Source organism: Gambusia affinis, linkage group LG10, assembly GCF_019740435.1.
Source record: "Gambusia affinis linkage group LG10, SWU_Gaff_1.0, whole genome shotgun sequence".
Taxonomy (NCBI): Eukaryota; Metazoa; Chordata; class Actinopteri; order Cyprinodontiformes; family Poeciliidae; genus Gambusia; species Gambusia affinis.
Window position 1 is genome coordinate 18060692 of NC_057877.1, and position 22881 is coordinate 18083572.

Sequence of the window (22881 nt, forward strand, 5' to 3'; positions counted from 1 at the left end):
ACAAACTATTTTAATACCATAAATATTTGGAAAAGAGAGATGGGGATTGATTTTTGTGCTGTGGGAAATGTGTGAGAGATATGATCAAAACAGACAAACAAAATTTGTCAATATACATAGATTTTGATTTTTAAACGAAAATACTTTTTACTTTGAGATTGAAACTAAGTGATTTTATAGGTTGGCATTTTTTGAGCGCAGCTGCTCACACTGTAACCCCTCCTCTCTCCCTGTGTGCGTGTCTCCCTCTCTATCTCTCTCTCTCTCTCTCTCTCTCTCTCTCTCCCTGTCTCTCCTCACACTCCTTATTCCTCCTCTCTCTGGAGCTTCATTCGATCATTCGATCCGAGCGAGACAGTCGGCTTAACGGAGCAGCCAGAAGAGGAAAGATTCGCTCAGGGAATAAATATCTGTGAACTGCGCGGCTGTTTTCTTTACGGGAATACCACTGGGTTGCGGACGCACGTGAGCACCCACATGCTCATATGGGACCACTCGCCATGGCTCTGATACCTCTGTTCTGACCAGCAGAAAAGAAAAAAAAAAAGTATTGTGGAATCTCCCGGAGCAGGTTGTTGTTTTGTAGCAGAATCTCCAAACAGGAATGCTGACTGGATGATGACCGCGGACTGGACTACCTGCTCTCCGTCTGTTTACTTAGTGCGCAGGAAAGGGACTGGGAGACATGCACCCGCTGCCTGCGTGCTCTCTGGTTTAATAGGGTGCTTTGGGGATCAGTGAAAATAACACAAAAAGCGAGAAAGGCTTCTGTTTTTACACATTTTATTCCGAGGTCAGAGCTATTCTCCGCGAACTCTCACCTCTGAGTGTTTTGTTGAATGAGGATAACTCTGAGCCTGGAGCATTGACGCAGCAACTGGGACTAGGACGGAACTGGGGGTGCGTGGAGCGTTGGGTCACCCCGGGATTGTTTTGTACCTCCACACTCTTCTCAGCCGCGGCTCTGTGTTCATGTCCAAGTTGAGCACTTTATGACAATGGATTACTTTCTGCTCTTATGCAGCCTATTGGTGTCCGTGGTCTCCGCCGTTGAAGGTAAGATCTTTTTTTTTTTTTTTTCTGTTCTGTTGGTGTTGTGGTGCGTCGCAGGCTCGCCTCTGAGCGTATTTGTTTTCTTCACCTCTCCAAACTAGTAGGACCCCGAAAGCTCATCTTGACTCACATTCTCTAGTTTTAATTTGTTCAATTCAAAAATTTAAAGAAAAGTATATTTTTTTTTCCAAGTAACTGTTTTTGATGAGTTTGCGCACCGGTGAAGGCAGGCTTCATTCAATATGCAATTGTTACGCCCCAACTAAAGCTCACGCCTCCCAATTATACATTATAGATACACTGTCTTTATATTTATTTTTGTAGAGATCAGATAGCAATTTGCTAGCTTTTTTTCTTCACTTCAAGGGAAATTAGCTACACACAGCAGGTCTCATCAGGGAGTGGCGGCGGCCTCTCCACCACCAGCCCGCCCCCCACTGCCACTTTCCCTTCTGGTCGGCTCCGTGTATTTTAGGCTTGTTTGCATGTGTGGTCTTTTGACATCTGGACTCCGTATCAGTTTAAGTGGTCTTAAAAAAGAGAAGAAAGGAAAGAAAAAAGTGAAAATACAACATAAAAAAGTTTGGTTCCTGCGAATTTCGAAAATGTCAAACTTTAGAATGAAAATCAGAATGACTAAAAAGTTTTACAAATACTTTGTTCATATATATATATATATATATATATATATATATATATATATATATATATATATATATATATATATATATATATATATATATATATATATATATATAGTAAAACAATATTGATTGGTTATTTTCAGTAATTTGCTTCGACAGAGGCACCATCTGTTTTAGCTGAGTCCTGATGTTTTCAGTGCGTAAAATCAATGGGAAACTCAATCTGTCGTTTCTTTAAGCAATTTACTCTTTTTCTCTATTGCTTAGTACCGTTTGGTGCATCTCCCCATGTTACTTGTGAGATATGATGGAAAGAAGGCTGAGAGAAAGGGGTCTGGAGCTTGAACTCTGGATGCTTGATTTTCACGAAAGGCGCACATTAGTTTCCGATGCCAGAAGGACAGTGGGCCACTGGTTCAGTGAGCACTTCTTTTTTTTATTCTGTTTCTTTCTCGATCTGACTGCACAACCCACCTGAAAAGTATATCGAGTAACTGCAAGTGAATTGCGCTTTCAGTGAAATATTTATGTATTTTACAGTACTTAATTTGAGACAGGATTGAAGTGCATTCTGAAACCGTTTTGTGAATTAAAGATGGTTTTACTGTAGCTATATTCAGACTAGGGATGTTGTTCATAACGTCCCAAGAAAACTTCTCGTGCTACTTTTGTGAACCTAAGTCTTGTTACTATTTTTTACTCTCGCGTTTTCTTGATTTGCCCGAACCTGGCAAACAGAAATACACAGGAAAAAAATGGAACCCCCAGTCTGGGAAAATTTATATATATATATATATAGCATGAAAAAAGTGCTGATTTCTTAAACGCCTTGCCAAGAGAAAGAACCTACCCAAATGTATTTTATTGGTTCGTCAAACTTCCTGGGCAAAATGTTGGCGATTATTTTCCTTGCGACCCCCTGGCTCCTTCTCTCTGACCCTTGCGGGTCACCGGACCCCAGTTGGGAACCGCTGACTTAAAACACATGGCTCGAACGAATGAGTGAATTCTTGGGGAGCTAGAAAGGGAATAACAGAAAGAAAGTCATCTCGGTTCGCGCTGCTGCGGACCGTGCTTGGTGTATTTGAACTATTTCGTTAGAACAGTCTATTCCCTGCGTGACCTATGCCATAAATTGCACCCGACTGACCAGGTTGAGGATGTTGTTAAGATTTTTAATACAAGCTGATGATTTATGGGCCTCTGCTTGAGCTTGTTTCTGGTGCATCACGAACACAACAAGGTCGAGGGAAACAGGAGGAATCGACCGGGGAGCGTTTACCAGGGAGCGAAGCGCGTCTCCTCCGGGTCGTCGGGGCACCCTGGGCGACATTCGCTAGGAAATAATTAATGTTTTCCTTTCCGTGCTGTTTCTTGTGTATAACAAGTTAAATGAAATGCAATAATGAAAGCTGGGGTCTTTCAGATGTAGTTTACTGTCTGTAATGCAATTATGACACAATTACACGGCGAGGTTTCGGTAAACGTGATTGCTTAGGGGAAAAAAATAATGATGATCTAAAAAAAAAAAAATCAAAATAATAGGTGCTTTGCTAATAATGTGCTATTTCTCTTTCAATTTATCTACGCATTGTGCTGAATGATGGGACGTCAAGCTGATTCATTTTCAAATGAAGGAATCATCTTTTTATGGTACTTTTTACTGTTTTGGTTCCTGTTTCCCCCTCTCTCTCTTTATTTATTTATTTTTTTACTGGTTTTAATTAGATTACAAATCCATGCCGTTCTTGCTTTGATCAAAGTGCGACGTGGCTTGCTGCGGTGCCCATTAGGGTCACCGTATTCCTCGGTGGGGAATAGCTGCATGCATGAGGCCTTGGCTTGTTGAACCTTCAGCTGCTGGAAAGCTGAGGAGACAAATTGCTTCGATGACAGTCCACTGTGGTTGCAGAGGCAGTTTGCTTGCCATTCGGTGTAAATTACCTGTGATGGACGGAGGAAGAAAGTAAAAACAAAATGTTCTAACCAGAACTTAATAACACCCAGGGTAATTTGGTATTGTTTTACTTTATGCCCCGCTGCTTTACATTTAAGCGACACTCGCGAGGAAATGCTTGAATTATGGGGAGTTTTGCGCTTAAGTTCATATTTAAGATTGAAAAAACTTTCTCCAAGTGAGGCGTTTTATTCTTAAGTAATATGCATGTGACCGTAGATTAATGCAAATTTTAAACTCGGCTTTCAACATTTTAGGTCTAAACAAAGACAAACGGACCTTACAGTCGCCGCTCAGGATTTCCCCGCTCTGTGCCTTTTTCCTTCTATTTATGGCTGTTTATTTCGTGGCATGATTACGCACAAGCAGGCCCTTTGTGGCGCACGTTCATGTTTTATGTGGGTGAGATCACACCTCCACAGGAGTTTCCTTGTGCCTGTTTTCAATTGGCACATTTCTCATCGAACAGTTCTCACGTGATTTATTTCTCTCCTCTCTCCCCCTCGCTCTGACAAGGGATACCCGCCCTGATCTGATCGTCGTCATCGTTCCGATTTAAAAAAAAAAAAAAAAAAGAAAAAAAGATTGAGTTTAACATTAAAATAAACAATATAAAATACAGAAACTGGATGCAACTTAAGTAAAGCAATATTTTAAATGTATACGTTTTGTCACTTATCTATAAATCAGACCTAAAAGATACTTAGTAAAACTTAGTCGCTTCTACAATAAGAAATAAACGATACAATTTAGTTCCAATAGATCATCTGAGGCGTCTCGCTGCTCGCTAAGAACAATTAACCTTCGCAATAAAGAGAGTAAGTGGGGGCCATTTGTCCAGCGTGCTCGTTGTGCCATAAGGCCTCCATGCTTATAGACGCAGGATCAGGCTGTGTGGGCCCTCAGCGGGGCTCACGCGGGAAGCTGCTGTGTCAAACTTTTCTCTGAGATCTCCTCTACATGACATTCAGAGGCAAATTACTGAACAAACGTATTTAGGGTCTCCGTTGGAGTAACAAAGGGAAGTATTAGTGACTGTGGTGGCTATTACACAAGCTATTCAAGGGCTGAGTGGAATTGGGCTAAAGAGGCGTGAAAGTGAATTTGCAAAATAAAAGGAAAGTCATTCAGCCACTTAAACTGATCTATCTATCTATCTATCTATCTATCTATCTATCTATCTATCTATCTATCTATCTATCTATCTATCTATCTATCTATCTATCTATCTATCTATCTATCTATCTATCTATCTATCTATCTATCTATCTATCTATCTATCTATCTATATATATATATATCTATATATCTGCAAAAGTTTTAAAAATGTCATCACTTACTGTACCTTAAAATATTTTTTGGGTTATCATCCATGCTGTTTGCAACAGTTTGATTTAAAGAAATTACAAAAAGAGATGAGATACAACAACTGTGCCAGTCTGTCACCCTCGTCAGTGTCCCTTTATACTGAACTCGGCAGGGGATTCGAGCCAGTCATCGGGTCATATGCTATAGACTGACGCCATGTTGAACAGATGTACTTTGACTTAGATTCAGATTGGTGTATGGGGCGTTCTGGGGGGAAAATGGAGGAGTGGATGACGACATTTTGAGGAGCTGGGGCGGGGTGCTGTGGGAGAAGCGCGCTGGTGATGGTGGCTGGGTTTGAAGGGCGGATTTGGGTCATAGGCCTAGAGATCTGCAGCAGAGTTGACAGTCTTTTCAGATCGAGCGGGCATGTAACAAGCGCTCATGCTCACCTACCGATGGTTCATGAATTAAATGGCGACATCGCCACACTGGAATTTCATATGCTGTTAATCTGCTACCATATTCGGCCTGCGGGGCTGTCGGTTCACCTGGGAAAGGATGGTATAAGAAAACTAGTGAGAGTAGGACAGTGAGAAAGAAAATGAAGTGCTCTTTTAGAACTTTAAGACTCTGCATCAGTAAATTTTGCTTAAGTATCAAACTTTTTAAAAAAAATTGTTTTAAATAGTCCTTTTAAGAAGATCCCACCGAGTGACCAGTTTTCTCCAATGCCGTGTAGCATGATGGTTTTGATACACACTGCCCGGTAACTGGCTGAAAGAAGGCTCAGCTGCTCTTTCTTTACTTAAAAATGTAAAAAAAAAAATAGTGTTTTGGGGAAGATTTCAGGCTGTGAAAGTCACAGGCTGTCACTCAGATTACAGTAACACTTCTTCAAAGACACTAGGTCTCTTAAGCAGTGACAGACAAGTTACACACCACTTTTTATAGCCCAACAAACTTATCACTTAATATCACCTTGTTACACTTGTGTTTCCTTACAAGGTGCAGAACTGAAAAAAGTAGTATTACACACTATATACACTTCTTAATTTATATGATGTTTTTTTTTATACTCAAGTTTGTCTATTAAAATTATAATAAAAAACAATAAATACATTCTTAAGATAACATTGTTAAAATTGTAATTGTAATGTAATTTTATTTTAGCAGTAGCCTGACTAATTGCTTGTCCATGTAAGATAAAATACAGTAAATATCTTACACTTATCTTTTAAATCCATGCATAAAAACTGTGAAAATGGCATTGTTACTCTGAGTAATTATTCTGTCAGAATGTCATAAAACCTCATGGCTATCATAAAGCAGTTGCTTATTACATTTTAGATTCTTAAAAGTACACAGTAGATGTCTTTAGGTAATGATCTGGTTCATTTTACTCCCAATAATACATCTGATTGCAGCATATTTAAATATCGTGCATGTATTTCCATGAATTATATGACCTTGTCATTTATGAGGCAGACATATTTCATCCACTTGACGGTGACAAGTTACTGTCATCAATCTTACTTAACTAGATGTAGGTTTGAGAAAGAAGTCAAATGAATGTGACCAGTGTTTCCAGATTTTGTCACCTTTGTCACTATATATCAGTATTAATTTACAAACTATTCTTAGTAGTTTAAAATGGCATGAGTGGCTTCCCAAACATAATTTTCATTTGAAGCACTCAAACTTTCAGAGTATGTATACAGTTTTTATGGACGAATCATTTGTGTGACATTTGTTTGGGAAGTCTATCCTGGCATTCAACAGAGGGGCCTTGTGGGATGGCAGGTCTTTGACACCCACTGTTGAGAGCAAGCATGGGAGGGGGGATGTCTCTGAGCCTGCCCACCATGCACGCAAACAGTCTCTGTCTCTCTCTCTCACACACACACACGCACGCACGCACACCCACACACGCAAATACTGCTGCTGTCTGCAGGCGGCCAAGCAGAACGACAGAGACAGAAAGGAAGAGACACAGACGGAGGGAGTGAAAGAGAGCCAGGGAGAGATTTTGCGCTTGTAGGGAGTGCAAGATGGGTGGTACACCCAAACAGAAGGAGTGTGTTTATTGGTTGGGATACGTAGTTAGGGGAGTGTTTTTATGTGCGTGCATTGCTGGGGGTGTGTGTCTGGGTGTCAAGTGAGGAGGATTAAAAAAAGATGTAATGTGATAACTGCATAGAGGGATGGATATACTATTTTAGCATTTATAAAAGAAAAAGAAGGTTGGATAATACCAGAGTGACTTTTGTTTTCATTGCAACTGTAGATAATCCACGCACAATTGGTTAGAGAAAATAAACACTTTTAGACTTACATTCCCTGAGCTGTGTTTACAATTTAGTGTATGGGAAAAGAATTAAGTTAGTTGACTTATTGCACACTTTAGCTGTTTATGGTTTTAGTTGAACAATCAGCTTATATTGAAGGTTCCTGTACAAGTACAGATGAAAGGAAGCTACTTCAGGCAAGGGCCTTCTCTGAGGTTCTCACTGAAATATATAAACGACTTTCAAAATGCTGGTGAAATGTTCAGCATAATATTAATGGCCATCAGAGTTGATGTTTTATAGCCCCTGTCTGCACCGGATGCCCATAAAGCGCAGCTGAGATTACCATGTGTCAAACTGTCCAGATTATTACTGAGTTAGTACCTGCTGAGATTTCCACCCACGGCAAACCCACGCCCCATGACCTCCACCCACAGGCCAAGAGCTGATCCCCTCATGGAATATTTTTAGGCGGACCTCACATCCCTCGGCAAGTCTTGGTCTTTAACAATAGTCATAAAACAATCAATCTCCTGGGGTCCTTCTAATTTCAGCAGTGCATAAAAATACCATTGAAAGGTGGTGCGTATTTTGTAAAACAAAAACAAAAAACAAAGGATTGTGCAGCTTACCTCTGCTTATTGGCAGATACAAGAAAGATAACTTTTCCATCATATTTGTATTGGAGATTTCAGACTGCTTCCTGTTTTCCTTTTTCATTTTGAGTTATTGACTAGCTTCTCTGGCCCCATTGGAGACAAGCCTCCCCACACCATAATGTTGGTTTCACCATGTTTCATCATGAAGATTGTATGTTGAGATGATGTGCTTTCGAAATTGTTTCTCAACCTTGCCCTGGTTGAAATTTATTATTTCTGTAGTGTCTTAAATGTCTGTTGCATTCATTGGTTTCCTGATGTCACTTGTTCTGTAATGTGTGCTAGCAAACCTCTGCTTTAATGCTAAAGCTCAAGTTCACATAGGTAGAATCTATTTACTAATTTGGTGACTTCTAAAGAAAATTGCTTGCAGTAGTTTGTGTTAATAAGTATCACATTTAAGGTGCTGAATATTTTTCATAATGCACCCTTTTGAATGAATACCAGGTTTCCTTTTGCTTCTACTTGACAATTGTTTTCTATTATGGGTTAGTGCATAGCACCGGTTTGTGGTTGTAATATGACAAAATGTTGAGGTGTATAGATTCTTTTTCTAGACACTGAATACCGTTGAAACTCACAAGTGGAGAATGTTGAAAGCATGACCGCAGCACATAAGCTATGTTTGGGATGTATGCTGGACTTCTCTTTAGCACCACTGCCAGTCTGCAGATAAAGGTTTTGCATGGACCAGCACTACAGAGAATGGACACATGACAACCATTAGGCTGCGTGACACAGACTCAAAGGGTGGAGCTCAAAAAAGTAGATTTCTCCTTCCAGCAGGTTTTCAAGTTCAGTTTCTCCTACTGTTTCTTTACGAGCCTCGGACTCTTGTAACAAATTTCTGCCAACGGAGCAGAAAGAGATCTTTGATATTTTTATTTAAAAAAGGCCCATTACATCTGTGTGGAGAGTGGACACAGCTGTAAAACACTGAGGCTAGAGGAGAATTACCTGGTTTCAGCCTCTACTGGTCTTGTTAAATGTAAGCAAAGAGAAATGAAGGAAATAGAATGCAGAAAAGGTATACTTTTTTGTTGAATTGGACCATAGCTGGGTGGTTAATAACTCAACATTTTGAGGAAACCAGCTTAGCTCCAGGCCTAATTCCTTTTAAGAACAAAGAAGCAACTTTTGTGCATTTTTAAATGGAGATTCTGAGTCAATTCTGTGTGAAGGTTGTTACTTTTTTAAATAAAGAACTTTGGTATCAATTAATATGATGGGCTTAAATGTCTGGGGAAATTAGCAGCAATTTCTGTTTGAGAGAAAAGGTGCTCAAATGGTCAATATTTTTCTTTGTCAGGTGAACAGTGTGAAAGCGGTCTTGTTCTTATTGAGTTTGGCTTGTACAGAAGGAGGCTGATACGCTTGCAATGCTTCTTATCCTCTGTGTCAAAAACACTTTCCAGCTGCACTTCAAAAAACCTTCAGGGAAGAATAACTCTTTCCTATGCAGTAAAATTTTTCATCATTTTTCTTCTGGATTTTCTGAGTAACAGCAACAGGTTTAACCAAACCCATGTTCTATTATCAACAGTTCAGAAGATTCCCCCAAACTTCCTAAACACACTCCTCTGCTCATCTCACCCCAGGCAAATCCAACACATTTCAGTGACAGCGGGACCAATCACATGCAACCTTTGTGAAGATATTTACATAATCCCCATGGTTCCACCACAACCTTCCTCAGAAGCTGCCCGCTGCGAAGAGCATTTATTTAACCTCAGCCAGGGTTGATGTGAAGTCTAAGTGACATTGTAACTTTAAAGGTTTAAATATGTGTTTTGATTAGAGGACAATAAATGCGAATGTCCAAGCACATCCAATGTCCAAAGATGTATGTGTGAAAGAGATAACCTCCTGTTTTTAGTTGCAAATAGAGGTCAGATTGAAGCATTACTTTTAGTTTTATAGAATCAGAACTGTTAAAAGATTGTCTATCAGCTACTGATTAAGAAGATTTCCATTGGATTGCATTGCAGTATTTCTACCCCTTGAACTTGATCAAATTTAGTCAAGTAAAACAGACAAACAAGGAAGCTGATTAGAGTTGATAGAAAAATAGATCAAACTAAGCACAGAGCAATTTCCAAAGAATGCCTGTTATGATCTGCAAAAGACTTGAGACTGGAGTGGATGTTCACCTTTCAGCAAGATTACAGCCCAACCATACAACCAGAGCTACAATAGAATGATTTAGGGAAATGTATATATACATATAAGTTAGAATGTAGAAACATGCTCTTTAGGGTAACTAACTGAGCTGTAACCTTTGCACATTGTGAAGAAGAATGAGGAAAAGTGCATTCAGTGTGCAAAGCAGATAGAGAGATACATCCTAAGACAGGAAGCTTTAATTGCAGGAAAAGGTGGTTCTACAGTATTAACTCAGGAGTACAGTATGCAAATGCATGCCACAATTTTTGATTTGCAATTATTTTGTAAGACCACTCATAATCCATAATTTTTTGTTTTCTCAGTGTATTGCTATATTTGTTGAACATGGTCCTTGTTAGCTCCTTTTTTTATTCAGATAATGTGAACCACATTGAGCTGGATGAAAGTGCCTGGCTATATTGATTTACCCCCAACCTTTGTGCCAAGTCAGACTATAGACAGCTTCTCTTCCCCCTTTCACACTCGATGGGAGTCCCTCCTGACCTCTCATTTCCATCTCGAACACACGTCTTACTCAAACGAATAATGACAGTTGCTTAATTGCTCAGCCACACAAACGTATACACAAATTACCTCCAAACATTATACATTTATTCAGACCCTCTAAAAATCTTCACCCTTGCAACCTCTTGTTAGGGTCAGAGAGCAAATTACCAGTCATTCACAGCTCAGCTAATGAATCAATCAGCTGGCTCTGTTCTTTTTATTTCTGTCGGACCCAATCGATCTTCCTCCCTGTCTTGCCAGAGCAGCAGGGAAGCTCGAGGGTTGAGAAAAGAGGAAGGGGTTTGAAATATCTAGGCAGTCCAAAGACCCCCTTATTTTCTGTCTGCCTTGGTTTCAAAGAAATGCGGCATTTTGAAGTTATGTGGCAGTATGCATGAAACGGTGCAAACAGAAAAAATCAGAAAAGGCATCTTCTAAAGATTTCCAAACTCTTTAGCTAAAGTCACATGTTTCATAACTCTGTAGATTGCATCAATATCTGATCACAAGATGCAAAGTTTCATCTTTGCTATGATGCCTATTGTACTCCGCCCATCCACTGAGTTTATGGGCGAATGAATGAAGGGTGGATAGATAGTCTAGAAAAAAAATTAAGTCAAAAATAATTTTGAAGGCTGTGATTGTGAGATCTGTTTGAGGAAAGTAATTACGCTGCAGCATATTATCAACACACAGGCCCAACTCTTGGCTTGTAAAACAAAGCTTCCTTCCTCACAATTGGACCTGAAATCTAATATCTACAGTTCTTTACCAATGCCTTTTACTAGTGCCTACCCACATTCTTTAACTTGCACAACCTCTCTGCTCACAAATAGTAGATGCAGGCTTGGATTCAATATAAACTGAACCAATTGGTGGATTTACAGCCATCCATCCATTTTCTATTTCCCTTTAAACATTGCAGAGTTGCACAAGGCTGTGGCATTCACCTTTCACAGGTCACCAGTCTATCAGGGAGAGGCAGATGACACAAAAATATTAATTGAACAAGTGAAAAGAGCAAGAGAGCAAACTCTCCTTTTAGCCACATAGTTCAATACTACCTTAGTTTTTGTTAAATGTTTGTGAAGGTTTGAGCATTGTTGGATATTAGAATGACTTTGGTTACCATAACTTTGCTTGTATAGGATGTCAGTTTACTTTTTACTCAAATGGTAATAGATTTTCTTGGACTTAACACTGGGATACATCTGGGGTAATTGAGTTAAACTAAAAAGATATATTATAAGCATTTTCTGAAGGTAAGGCTTTACAGTCTGTCAGTTTGAATTCATCTACACAACCTTTATCTATGCTAAAATCCCAACCCTGACAGTAAGCAGGTAGGAGACAGGTGGTATTGTTACTGTCTAGTACTTAATTAGATCTTCAGGGTGAATATACCTCTCCTTGTTATGTGTCTGAAGAGGTAAGGCAGCAGCTCAAAGCCATGGGATACATATCAGTTCCACATATTCCACTGGCTGCAATTGTATTCTTCATCTCACAAAAGCCAAATGGCACTCAATATACAGGAAAGGGAAACAAAAGAAAGCAAAATTCAAAGCCCAACACTTACATGACAGGTTTGGTGTGGGTTGGGGTGCGCTTTTAACATGTCATTGTTGCCCTAGGCTTTTTATTAAAAAAAAAATAATAATAATAATAGTTATTCCTCAGCTGTCAGCTTGGACAATGTGAAAGATTAGCCTTGAAGAAGCGGTTGAAAAGAAAAAAAAAAAAAAAAAGCAGATGCTTTGCAGTTGCCTGTAACTTAAGATGTTACTCTAGGTGGAAGAGGGTGTCTAAGTGTGAGTTGCAAGGGGATGTCTTGGTTTAAAATAGTGAGGCAAATGAGTGTGAAAACAATCGACAAACACATGAAAGTGCAAGCGAGAACACACACGGGAGTCAGATAACCCCTGGGCAGATGGGAATGCTCAGGCGAACATAGGTTGATTTGGTGTGTGGGTGTGTGTGTGTGTGGGTGTTTTGTACTGTGTTTATGGCAACAGTGTTAGAAACAGGTATACAATAGCATTGCCTCCTTTGACACTTCTGGCCTTTGTAAATCCTCAAGGGTCTGGAAACTAAAAGGGTGGTGATGATTAGAAATTCAATTTAGCGTGCTATCAATCAATCCCACAAAGACAGACAGGATTGCTGCCCATTGCCCATCCTTAAACCAGATTGGGCTGGTGTCTCATGGGATTCACACCCTTTTTTCACGCTTTGTTAATTAAGCGACCAAGCTGCCCCTGCACTTACTTATTTATGAATCTTGGCTTCGACCCCTACCACTTGGCCCCCACCCCCAATTAGTGTCTCACTAATGGCTCTGCTTCCAGACAATTTTTAGACCCTATTTTGTCAATGTGCACCACCAAAGTGTAGCACCCAATTTGACCTTGACGTTACACAACTCACGCTGTCTGGTGTTGTGTTTCTGTGGTACTGGATAAAGTGCCCCCACATACGATAATGAGGCCACACTTTAAAAAACATAATCCATATCCATTGCCATCTGTCAGAGGAATTCTTCACCTGTTCATTAGGCTAAGACCAGAGCAGCCTGGACGTGTTGAGCCATGACAGAAAGAATAAATAAAAGTATATTTATTCTTTATTTAAAGAATACATATTCTTTATTCTTTAAATAAAGAATATTTAAAGAAAGACAACTTAATTGTTATGGGAGTGAAAATGGGCTTTTTTAACATAGCCATCATTTTATTCACTTAATCGATTCACATACTTAAAGCAAATCTTTTTCAGTAGCATAATTCTGTATCTTGTGCCAACCTTAAAATCTAGATACTTCAAAAGCAATTTTTTTTTGTTTCATTTACTGATGAACTCACCATTTTGGGCTACTGTCCTTATTGAGTGTGGCCTTGTGTGTTGTGGTTTTGGAAGCCCATAAACAGTGGTCCAGAGTCAGATGCACAGACTAAAATCTCTAAGGATTCAGTCGTATTCCTGGCTGGTTCAAGTGTCTAATTGGGTCAAGGCTGATCCACACCCAGTGGAAGGAGCTTTACTTACCCTGCCTCTTTCACTTTGACCAACAAGTGGTTCTGCAAGTCTACACATTTATCCTTAAGAGATAGCCAAATATTATTTTTGGTGCTTCTTGTTTCCAGTCTCCTCTTACAGAAGAAAACAAATATTTGGCTCATTTTGTATTATTTTCTTTTAAGCTTTTCTAACAAAGATTTTCACTTACCCACCCATTTTTATACAGAACCATTGGGCATAGACATACTTTTGTAGTTTGGTATCATTCTAGTGGAGTATTATTCTAACATTTTAATGAACATGCCAAATTTAGGTCTCTCAATACACTCAGTGACACCTGTGTGACAGATGTTTATGGCTTAGATACAGGGAAACATCTGCATGCATAAATGTGCATCTTCTGTCAGTATGTTAATCAATGCATGCCTGGCGGCCCTGTGGCTAGAGCTACTGTGTCTGAAAGTGAAGGTGGTGGTGGTGTTGGATAATTGGTGATACCCCACTCCCTCTAAACTGTTAGTTTTAGTTACACATCAATAAAGAGTGAATAATACATTAACTGTTGTAGCCTACGTCTCTCCCTCATACCCCAAAGTAAATAGGAGGAAGAAAAGATTGGAAAATTGTAAACTGAAAAAAAAATTACTCTAAACTATCAATGATTATTCACCCAAACAATTATGTTTTAGCCTTACTCATTTTAGACTCTGGTCATTGTCTTCCTTGTTTCGACAAACAGCTAGTGTCTTCCTTTGAGATCTACACCAGTGCATCAAGATGCATTTAGATGACAGAGGAGGAAATGAATAATCTTTTGGCCTTGGGATTGTTGGACTTCCTTGTTGTGAGGATTGTTGACAATTATAGTTGGCATGTGTTTCCGTTTCTTGTTTTTACAGTTAGAGGGGAAAAAAGTCCTCTCTCTGTTCCATTTTATGCACGATGTGTGAATTTTCTGCATTCTGGGACTTAGCTCCCTGCCACTTGTACACGTGTAAGTGCGTATATGCTATGTGTGTCCTTATCAGTCTTTGCAAGAAAGACTAACTGCGGCCTGATTTATTCCTTCTCTCTCCTGTGTTGCTGTCGGGGGCTCTCTGTGTGTCATGCCAATGCACAGAGGTCTTTATGTAATTGCAGTGGGCCTCCAAAACCCCCTGCCATATGGACCCCAGCAGCCTTGGATTTCTGTCTGTCCATCCGTCAATTACTTTTAATTGCCCAGAGCCAGGATTCTGTGCTGTGGCTATCTATTGAGGGGGTTCTCCATGGGTTAAATACATTAATATGTAATAAGGTTTGGGACCCCACGAATCCCTGACCATGAGATTGACCAGATAACGCTGAGCTGGGCTAAAAACACTGTAGGATGTCAGGGCTGTTATAGTCTGGTCTTCATTTCCTAATTTTTGTCAATGTATGCTAAAAGTAATTTACATTCCTTTTTAATTTACCAATTTGGTTACTTATTTGCAATTTTTTAAATGTAAATATGGATTGGACAAAAATAATATCTCTTATTTATTTCTGTTCATTCCAGGCCTAGATAAAGCACAAGAGTTTCTCTAAAGTTAAAATATTCAAAAAAGCCTGTTATCATCTGACTTTATTTTGCATTAGCACTTCTTGTCCACACACAACCTCCCCCCACCCTCCACAAAAAAAAACAAAAACAAACAAACAAAAAAAAAACTGATCCATTTGAAAATGCTTTGCAACAGAAATATTTTTAAAATTTCAGCATATGAAAATGTACATACCGGTATTTAATTTTTTGTGCATACCCACTGCCAGCTTCTGTGCAAGTATCCACAACAATAGGTTGCTTTTATGTCTTTTTTCTCACATTTGGCTTGCTGTGTTATATGATTGAGAGGAACAAGTTAACAGTGTAACAGAACAGTACAAGATAAAGTTGTGTCAATGTTGCCTTTGCATTGCTTTACTAATGCCTACTGTTTCCAGCTCCTTAGTAAACAGCATTTGGCTGTCCTGAAAGTTGCTACAAGTCCCTAAATGACAATGCCATTTAAACCAAATTATTGGACATGTGTATTTAATTGTTTGCATCTGCAAATTAACTTCCTGGTCTCCATTCTTCTCTTTTATGCTACAGTTGCAACTCTTTATCTAGGCTTGGAATGAGCAGAAGAAAAACAAAATTTACAGTCTTTATTATTTTGTTTTTCTTTTTGTTGACTTGATTTTTTTTAACCTTATCAACTTCTGACCTAAAAGAAGTCACAATAAAACATTATTTGTTTTAGACACTTGCAATACATTTGCTACCTTGAGAACATTGATTTTGTTTAAAGATAATATTTACAACAATATGTTGTTAATATTGAAATTAATGCTCCCTGCAGTTGTACCATTGCTATTAGTGTTTTAGTATTTCTGCATCATTATTCCAAGTTGTACTCCATAACAAACCAGTACTTCACTTATGATAAGATGTTAAAGAAAACATATAAAATACAAACATACGCTGATTGTTCTTTTTAAAAAAAAATGCTACATAGAACTTGCTCACTACATTCTTTTCTATCCTTTTCTACATACTGGTTCTTCACAGGTGATTTTAGCTACCAAAGAAACAAAGTCCGTAAGCACAGAGGACATCTAACAAGTCATTATAGCAGCCAAGTGTAAGATTAATTAACTCAACAGTGATTAAGGATAGACGCCCAACAAGGAGAAGAGGAGAGGTAAAGATAGCATGATACACAGCATCCACCTAAAACAGATCAGTGTGATTAATATCATCAAGCCATTAGCAGATAGGTAGTGTTGAAAAAAGGGCTCAAAGTAATTATCATGTATCACCCTCACCTTTTACTTTAAATTAATGTTTCCAAATAATAAATAAACACTAATTTCACACCACTAATCTGAGTTGTAAAGCCTGACACACACACACACACACAAAAAAAACCCAAAAAACATTCAACTGTTTTTGTAAAATCTTAGCATACAGCTGTTTATCATCATAGGGTATAAAATGTTGCTCATGTAAAGAAAAAAAGAAGGTTGTGCTGCCAACGTGTGCAAAAAGAAGCTCCAGTATGGTGGTTTTGCAGGGTAGAAACTTTAAGTACTCCAGTTAAAAGTTTAAAAGGTGGCTAGATATTTAAAGCTAAGAAACCCACATCAAGGAAGAAGGAAGGGATCAAGATAAATGGGAGCAGTAGCCATATGTATAAAAGGGAGAGCCAGTCATAAAAGTAGGAACAAAGAGACACTGACGAGAAAGAAAGGAAGGACTTGGGGAAAAAAGAAAGAGTAGAACCATGTGAATAATGACACATAATCTACCGTTGTAGATGTTTAGTCTTGAAAGGATGAAAGTGCATCTAAAAAAAATTTATTTAACCTTTATTTTACCAGCTTAAAAATCTCTTTTTCAAGGGAGTCCTGGCCAAGAGGAAGCAACAAATACATAGAATAGTATAATTAATTTATTTCCTGTTGCATTGCATTTGCATGTACTGCTTCCTTTCTTAAAATCAGATCCTGTTATTGTACTTAGATACACATTTTTTTCACATGTAAAGACAAAAAAGAAGGCACTCTTACATAGTTACAGTAAGGGTGTGTACCTTCACTAACACTGACCTGGCTGGTTGCATTCTTTACTTTAACTGTCCCACAGTCCCTTTTGTTTTTGTTTTCTGAAAAGCTAATGGCACGGAAAGCAGGTAAAGTCTGACAATACCTGTGTATGCATAAAAAGCTGATGTAAGAGGCACCAGCCAGTCGGGGTTTGCACGTCATCTACTTCTCTTATTCCCTCTTTAGAAAAATAAGCACAAAAGATTGAGGCTGTGATAATATTTATGTGATCCCAGGGCGGAGCTCACCCATTAAAATTTCTGAAACTTTTTTTTTTTTTTTTTTTCACACAGGCAAAATAGGGCTTGCCAGCAAAGTAAAATAACTGGTGATGATAACTTCAATGATAATTAACCTGCAGTGTCTTCATAAATCATTAGTTCTTGCTCAATGAGCCAAAAGATAGCTTTTAGTGTATTTAGTTGCAATCTATGCTAATCGCTAGTCCCGTTCTCCCAGATGTGATATGTTGTTTATAATGTCTGTTCAAGTTTCCAAGGAGAAAGAGAAATTAAACAAGCAGACCTCAAAGACTGTTGGTTTCTACCACCACAGTATTTTTTGTAAACTATTTTAAAGTAATTGGAAGCCACTGGCATGTGGAAAATGTGGACCGCATTGGGGCTTTGCCCCTTGCTGCAGTCACAGGGGCAGCTGTTCCGGGCAGAACAGGAAGTAACCATCTTTTATTAGATTAAACACAATTATTACACACTGCCTTGGAAGTGCATTGCAAGGTGAGCTGATACGTTGGCAGATGGCTGTGTTAGCAGAGCATGTATTAAGTGAAACAATGGGCCGGCGATGGAGAGGCACAAATACACCAAGAGTCAAAGAAATTTAAAAGCCATGTGTTTGTGAGAGACTCTGTGTCTGTGAAAACAAAGTGGCAAAGCTGTGTGCTAAGCCCCTTTTCTTGTGGTGCTCAGGCATTGAAAAACCCACGGCTTTTGTTCAATGGATTTTTCTAGCTCTTTCTAGGCTGTACCCCCTGTGAACTAGGAGGATTTACATGTTTGTGTGTGTCTGTGCATGCATGTATATGTGTATTAATAACATGTCTTCTTTTTATTTGTATCTATAAAGTATAATGTGTGTGCCTTTGCCTTATGTAAGTATATTGTAAAGGCTTGTTTAAGCTTTGATTGTTGAGTCAGCTACTGCTGACAAAATAGTCTGAAACCTGCTATTAAAGCAGTTGTAGCTATTCACGCACAATGCAGCTGCCCAGGCAACACCACAGAGCTTCTCAAACAAAAACTGTGCATTAGTGTGTATTTTAGTGGATGTTTATATTTCCTTTTACTTTTGAGATCCACTAATCGGCAGCTTCCAACCATACAAGCAAATATTCATTCACACAGGTGAATCTGCGCCTAGCTACACATGCAAACATCGCTTTCAGCATCAATAAAACGATTCCGCTGCAATTCATACAGAAGTCCCCTAGGACAGTTGCTGCTATCAGCCTCACATATGAGTTTAGCCCAGGAGTCTGTGCTTCTTTCTTCCAGATAGTCTTTTACCAAAGCAATTGAGCTGTTATGAATGGATGCAGTCGAGCAAGGTAACACCGGGGAGAATGGAAAAAGAGAAAAGTGAGGAAAGGAGAGAATGGCTGGGAAGAACTGAGGAAAGGACAGTGGTGATGTAGACAATAGCTCCCTGGACTGCAGCAAAGCAATGAGCAAAAACAGTTCCCAACAGGCTTCATGTGGAATCCACGCACCGCAGGCAAACACATAAACATACAGAGGACACTGTGGATGTCTCTGAAGGTCTAATGCATGTCAGCATGCCAGAAACATGGTGGCACGGAAAGGAGTGCAGGGAAAGCGGGAATACAAGACACTGTGTGTAGGCTCTCCATCCTCCTTTTCTTTCCTCTGTGTTCTCTCCTCCTTTTTTATCCCTCCTTTGTTACCTCACTCACCTGTCATTTGTTCCACTGCTCTCTTTGTGGCTTTTACCCCCATCTTACACTCTTTTCTTTAATAACTTGTCTCTTATTTTCGTTTTACTTTTTCTCCTCCACTTTTTTTCTTCGTGTGTCGTCTTTTCAGTTGTTTTTGAGAAAGCTGTGGTAGCCACACCCAAGGCTTGGAATAATTATCTAATTGTTTTTATCTCTTGTTTACCCCTTGTTTTCATGCCACTCCCTACGCATCTTGAAAAACAAAAATATTAGGTTATTGTCTTTGTTGAAATGAGAGGGTCTTTGCTGAAAGCATTGGGGAAGGAATGAAATGCTGGGCCTCTATTTACATAATATTGATAATCCATATTTTTTTGTTTGGCTTTCATTGCACTATTCAGTTGGTTTTAACTTGTGGCCGCCTTCTAAAAACAGATGAAGCCACCATTTCTGGTTCCAGAAATGAAAATATATATTTTTTCTAAAAGCCTTTCAACTTCAAATGTAAATCTTAAAAGAAATCATGCCTGAGAGGAAAGGATAAACATCGCTAAAGAAAACACAAGCTACAACTCATGTGTAAATTCTGGCACTGCTTTATCTGTGATCATGATCCTCTGTAGAATGAGATCCAGCTAATGCCAATATTACGGCCACCTGCAAGCAAAGCAGAGCTTTTTCAGCATATTTCATTGGAATCACTCATGTTGTAATTACAGAGCTTTTCAGATGCAGAGTAAAAATATATGAGTCGAAGAAATATTTGTGGTAGCAGGATTGGGGACTTAGTTTTCACAAAAAAAGTTTCTTAACATCTCCTCACATGAGCTTGATGCATCATTACACGACCATAAAACAAAACCGTGCTGTATTTTTTTACGAGTCACTCTTTCTTCACATCCTTTTGTGTGAGACGCAGAATCACTTGTCCTCACTAAGAAAACACTGTTTTATCTTTTTATTCTTGGTCTCCTGGTAGGAGTATCATGGGTTAGACGATCAGGATAATGAAATGTTTTCATTCAGAGTCAGGCATGGATTCTGCACCGGTGTGAGTAGGAGGAGATTAAGCTGAGATGTCAGGGTAAATTGAGGCCTGACAAAACCACCGTCGACTAACATGATATTCTAAATTTGACTTGGAAGGTATTAGGAAGAAGTTATGACACTCACCTGTCAGTTTTAGGTGCACCACTAATACCTGAACTAAATTGAGGTGTTAGGTGAATTTTTGTGTGGAGACAGACCCAGACAGACACTGTGTAAATAGACGGTTATGACACCGTCATAAACAGGACATAACACCTGTCATGAACACGAGTAATTCTTCATGAATATTTGTGACTTTTGTCATAAAGTGTCATTCGGTAAATCATGACATTTTTAATGCAAAGTTGACATTATTCAAAATGTATTTATTATGACAACTTGACATTAACCAGGAAATCATGATCTGACATAAATTTGTTATAAAAGTATTACTGATTAAACGTTAAAAATTATGTAGCTTTATATTATTAAAGCGAAAGTTTCAGATATGCCTGTCATGCAGCAACTCTAGTTAATTAAAATTTTATAGCATAAATAAGACTGTTATGTAAGTAAAATGCTTATTTCAAGAGTTATTAAATAATAGTCTATCTTCCTCCCTTTTTGTGACTTCTGAGGCACTTGGTTTCTCTGTACCGCCTTACATTATTCTTATCAGATTGGGAGCTCTGGAGTGTTATTTGTTCATTAATGCTTTCCACAGAGGAGCCACTGAAGCAGGCCGCATATCAAAGAATATCAACACTGTTTTATCTGAGTAAATGGCTCTGTGGCCCCTTTTATGTTTCTTTATGGATGAACATATAATGAGGCACTGACGAACACCAGTAACAAGCTTTGAATAAATAAATATTTATTCAGGAGAGATATGTGTTTTATTTAATTTATGTTGCACAAGTAGCTGCTTGTTCATTAATTCACTGTTTAGAGCTAATGTCTGGGTATTCAGTGGATATTATGTTTTTTTTCCTATTAACTGGGTTGTTTAAAAAGACTTTAATTATTTCTACATCTGGATGTTTATGGAAAAAGAAAATAGATTTTTAAGTATATGTCACCCATCCATCCATCCGTCCGTCCGTCTATCCGTCCATCCATCCATCGCTGCACTTTTTTCTGTTTTCCCTTTAATGTTTTTCTATTAAAAACAAAGGAATGCTTTGGTGAAACATGTTCATGAGTAACACACTTTCTGCAAATGCATGTTCAAAAGTAAAGAGGGAGCCCAAAAGTTTCTTTGCCTGCTTGTTACTTTTATTTGTGTTGAAATCTCGGTTTTGAAGGCTTAAAATCATTACCTGCTGCATGTGTATTGATATGTATCAGTATGGTTGCATTTGCTTTTGCTCAGAAATTGCTGTGGTTGAAGTCTTGACTATGGTGTGTTTTAAACATCATAGTTAAACATCAACAGCATTACTATAGTCTATGTAGTAATGCTGATTCAAAGAGTAATAGATGAGACAAATCAACTGCTGGGGTGAAAGCTTCCCCTCCAGAATCCTCTACCACACACAAACAGAAAGAGACAAATTGCTATAAACTCACAAACACACACAAAGTTTGAAAACAGGGTCGGTATTTTCATATGCACGTCTTCCAGGTAAAACCAAGCGTGCTACTCACTTGCTTGTTTGCATTTTTCAGTCGTGGCTAGTTGAGTCATCAGCCAGGAAATTGGGTGATTCTATCTAAGCGTCTCACGCAAAGGTGTGCACAGACAAGGACGTTAGTGCATGCTTGTATACTTTGAATTTATAAGCTTGTATTCCCTTTAAATCATGTTTTCTGTTGGCATTTGAGGTTTTGTTTTATTGGAAAAAGAGAAAACTCGGACTAAATTATAAAATGTTGTAAAACTTTGAGGGGAAATGAGCAAAAGCTTTCCTGGATGAATGCGCTTAAAAAATGTTACATTTATGGAAAAAGTTTGAGGCAATACTTTCCATGTTGGGTGATATAAACATTCCATGTCTCTACAGAAATCTGGTGTGGTGCCCATTTCCTAGGGTGGTTAAACACAGGCAGACTTTATGTCCTTAAAGTAATCATTTCAAAATGAGAACCATGTCTTTCCACTATGAAAGTTTGGACAGTTTAAAACACACCAGTACTGGTTGTTTTGTACCGAAGATACAAAACAACCAGTACTTTGTAGATTGCAAGCTCATTGGATATTTTAACAGAGAACTTTGTAATTTTGATGCAACAAGGGGGTTTGTAATATTATAATTCCTAAATGTTTCTTGCAAAAAGAAAGTCTGCCTTGCAAGGTAATTCTAATTACTGTCTCAGATGTCAGTGACATATAATAGCATATATATATATGCTATTATTGTTGGCCATCCATCCATCCATCCATCCATCCATCCATCCATCCATCCACTTAATGAGGCTCTACTATTTAGACTTATAGAAAAAAATTAAGAAGACATTGTTGGGTTGTTGCCCTATTGTATTAACAGTTTGCTTACACCATTTTTTAAAGATAAAAAAAAATAAAAAATTTATTAGGCAGGATTGGGTATCCTTGGTAGAAACAAAAACGGTCACAGACATATGAATAACATATGAGCTCTGTGAGAATGTTGGTATTGGTTAACTGTTACACGCCAGGGGCAAAATAATCGGCATCTGCGTTAAAGCTTTCTCTCTCCTGTAAACTTTCACTGATTTTTAAAGGACTGTCTTTGAGCCTTTCTAGTTA

General features: G+C 38.6%; 1 protein-coding gene across 9 annotated transcripts in view; it reads left to right on the forward strand.

Annotated features, from left to right (window-relative positions):
- Positions 1 to 341: 341 nt before the first annotated feature.
- LOC122838246 (ephrin type-B receptor 3-like) overlaps positions 342 to 22881 on the forward strand; it is a 68139-nt gene continuing 45599 nt past the window's right edge. For 8 of the 9 annotated variants that reach the window (XM_044128741.1, XM_044128736.1, XM_044128737.1 and 5 more), the window contains exon 1: positions 349 to 1056. In XM_044128741.1, coding sequence (XP_043984676.1) covers positions 993 to 1056 — 64 coding nt within the window. In that variant the 5' untranslated portion in view covers positions 349 to 992. Of the gene's footprint in view, positions 1057 to 22881 lie in introns of all 9 variants that reach the window. The other variant, XM_044128733.1, reaches the window with a different exon arrangement.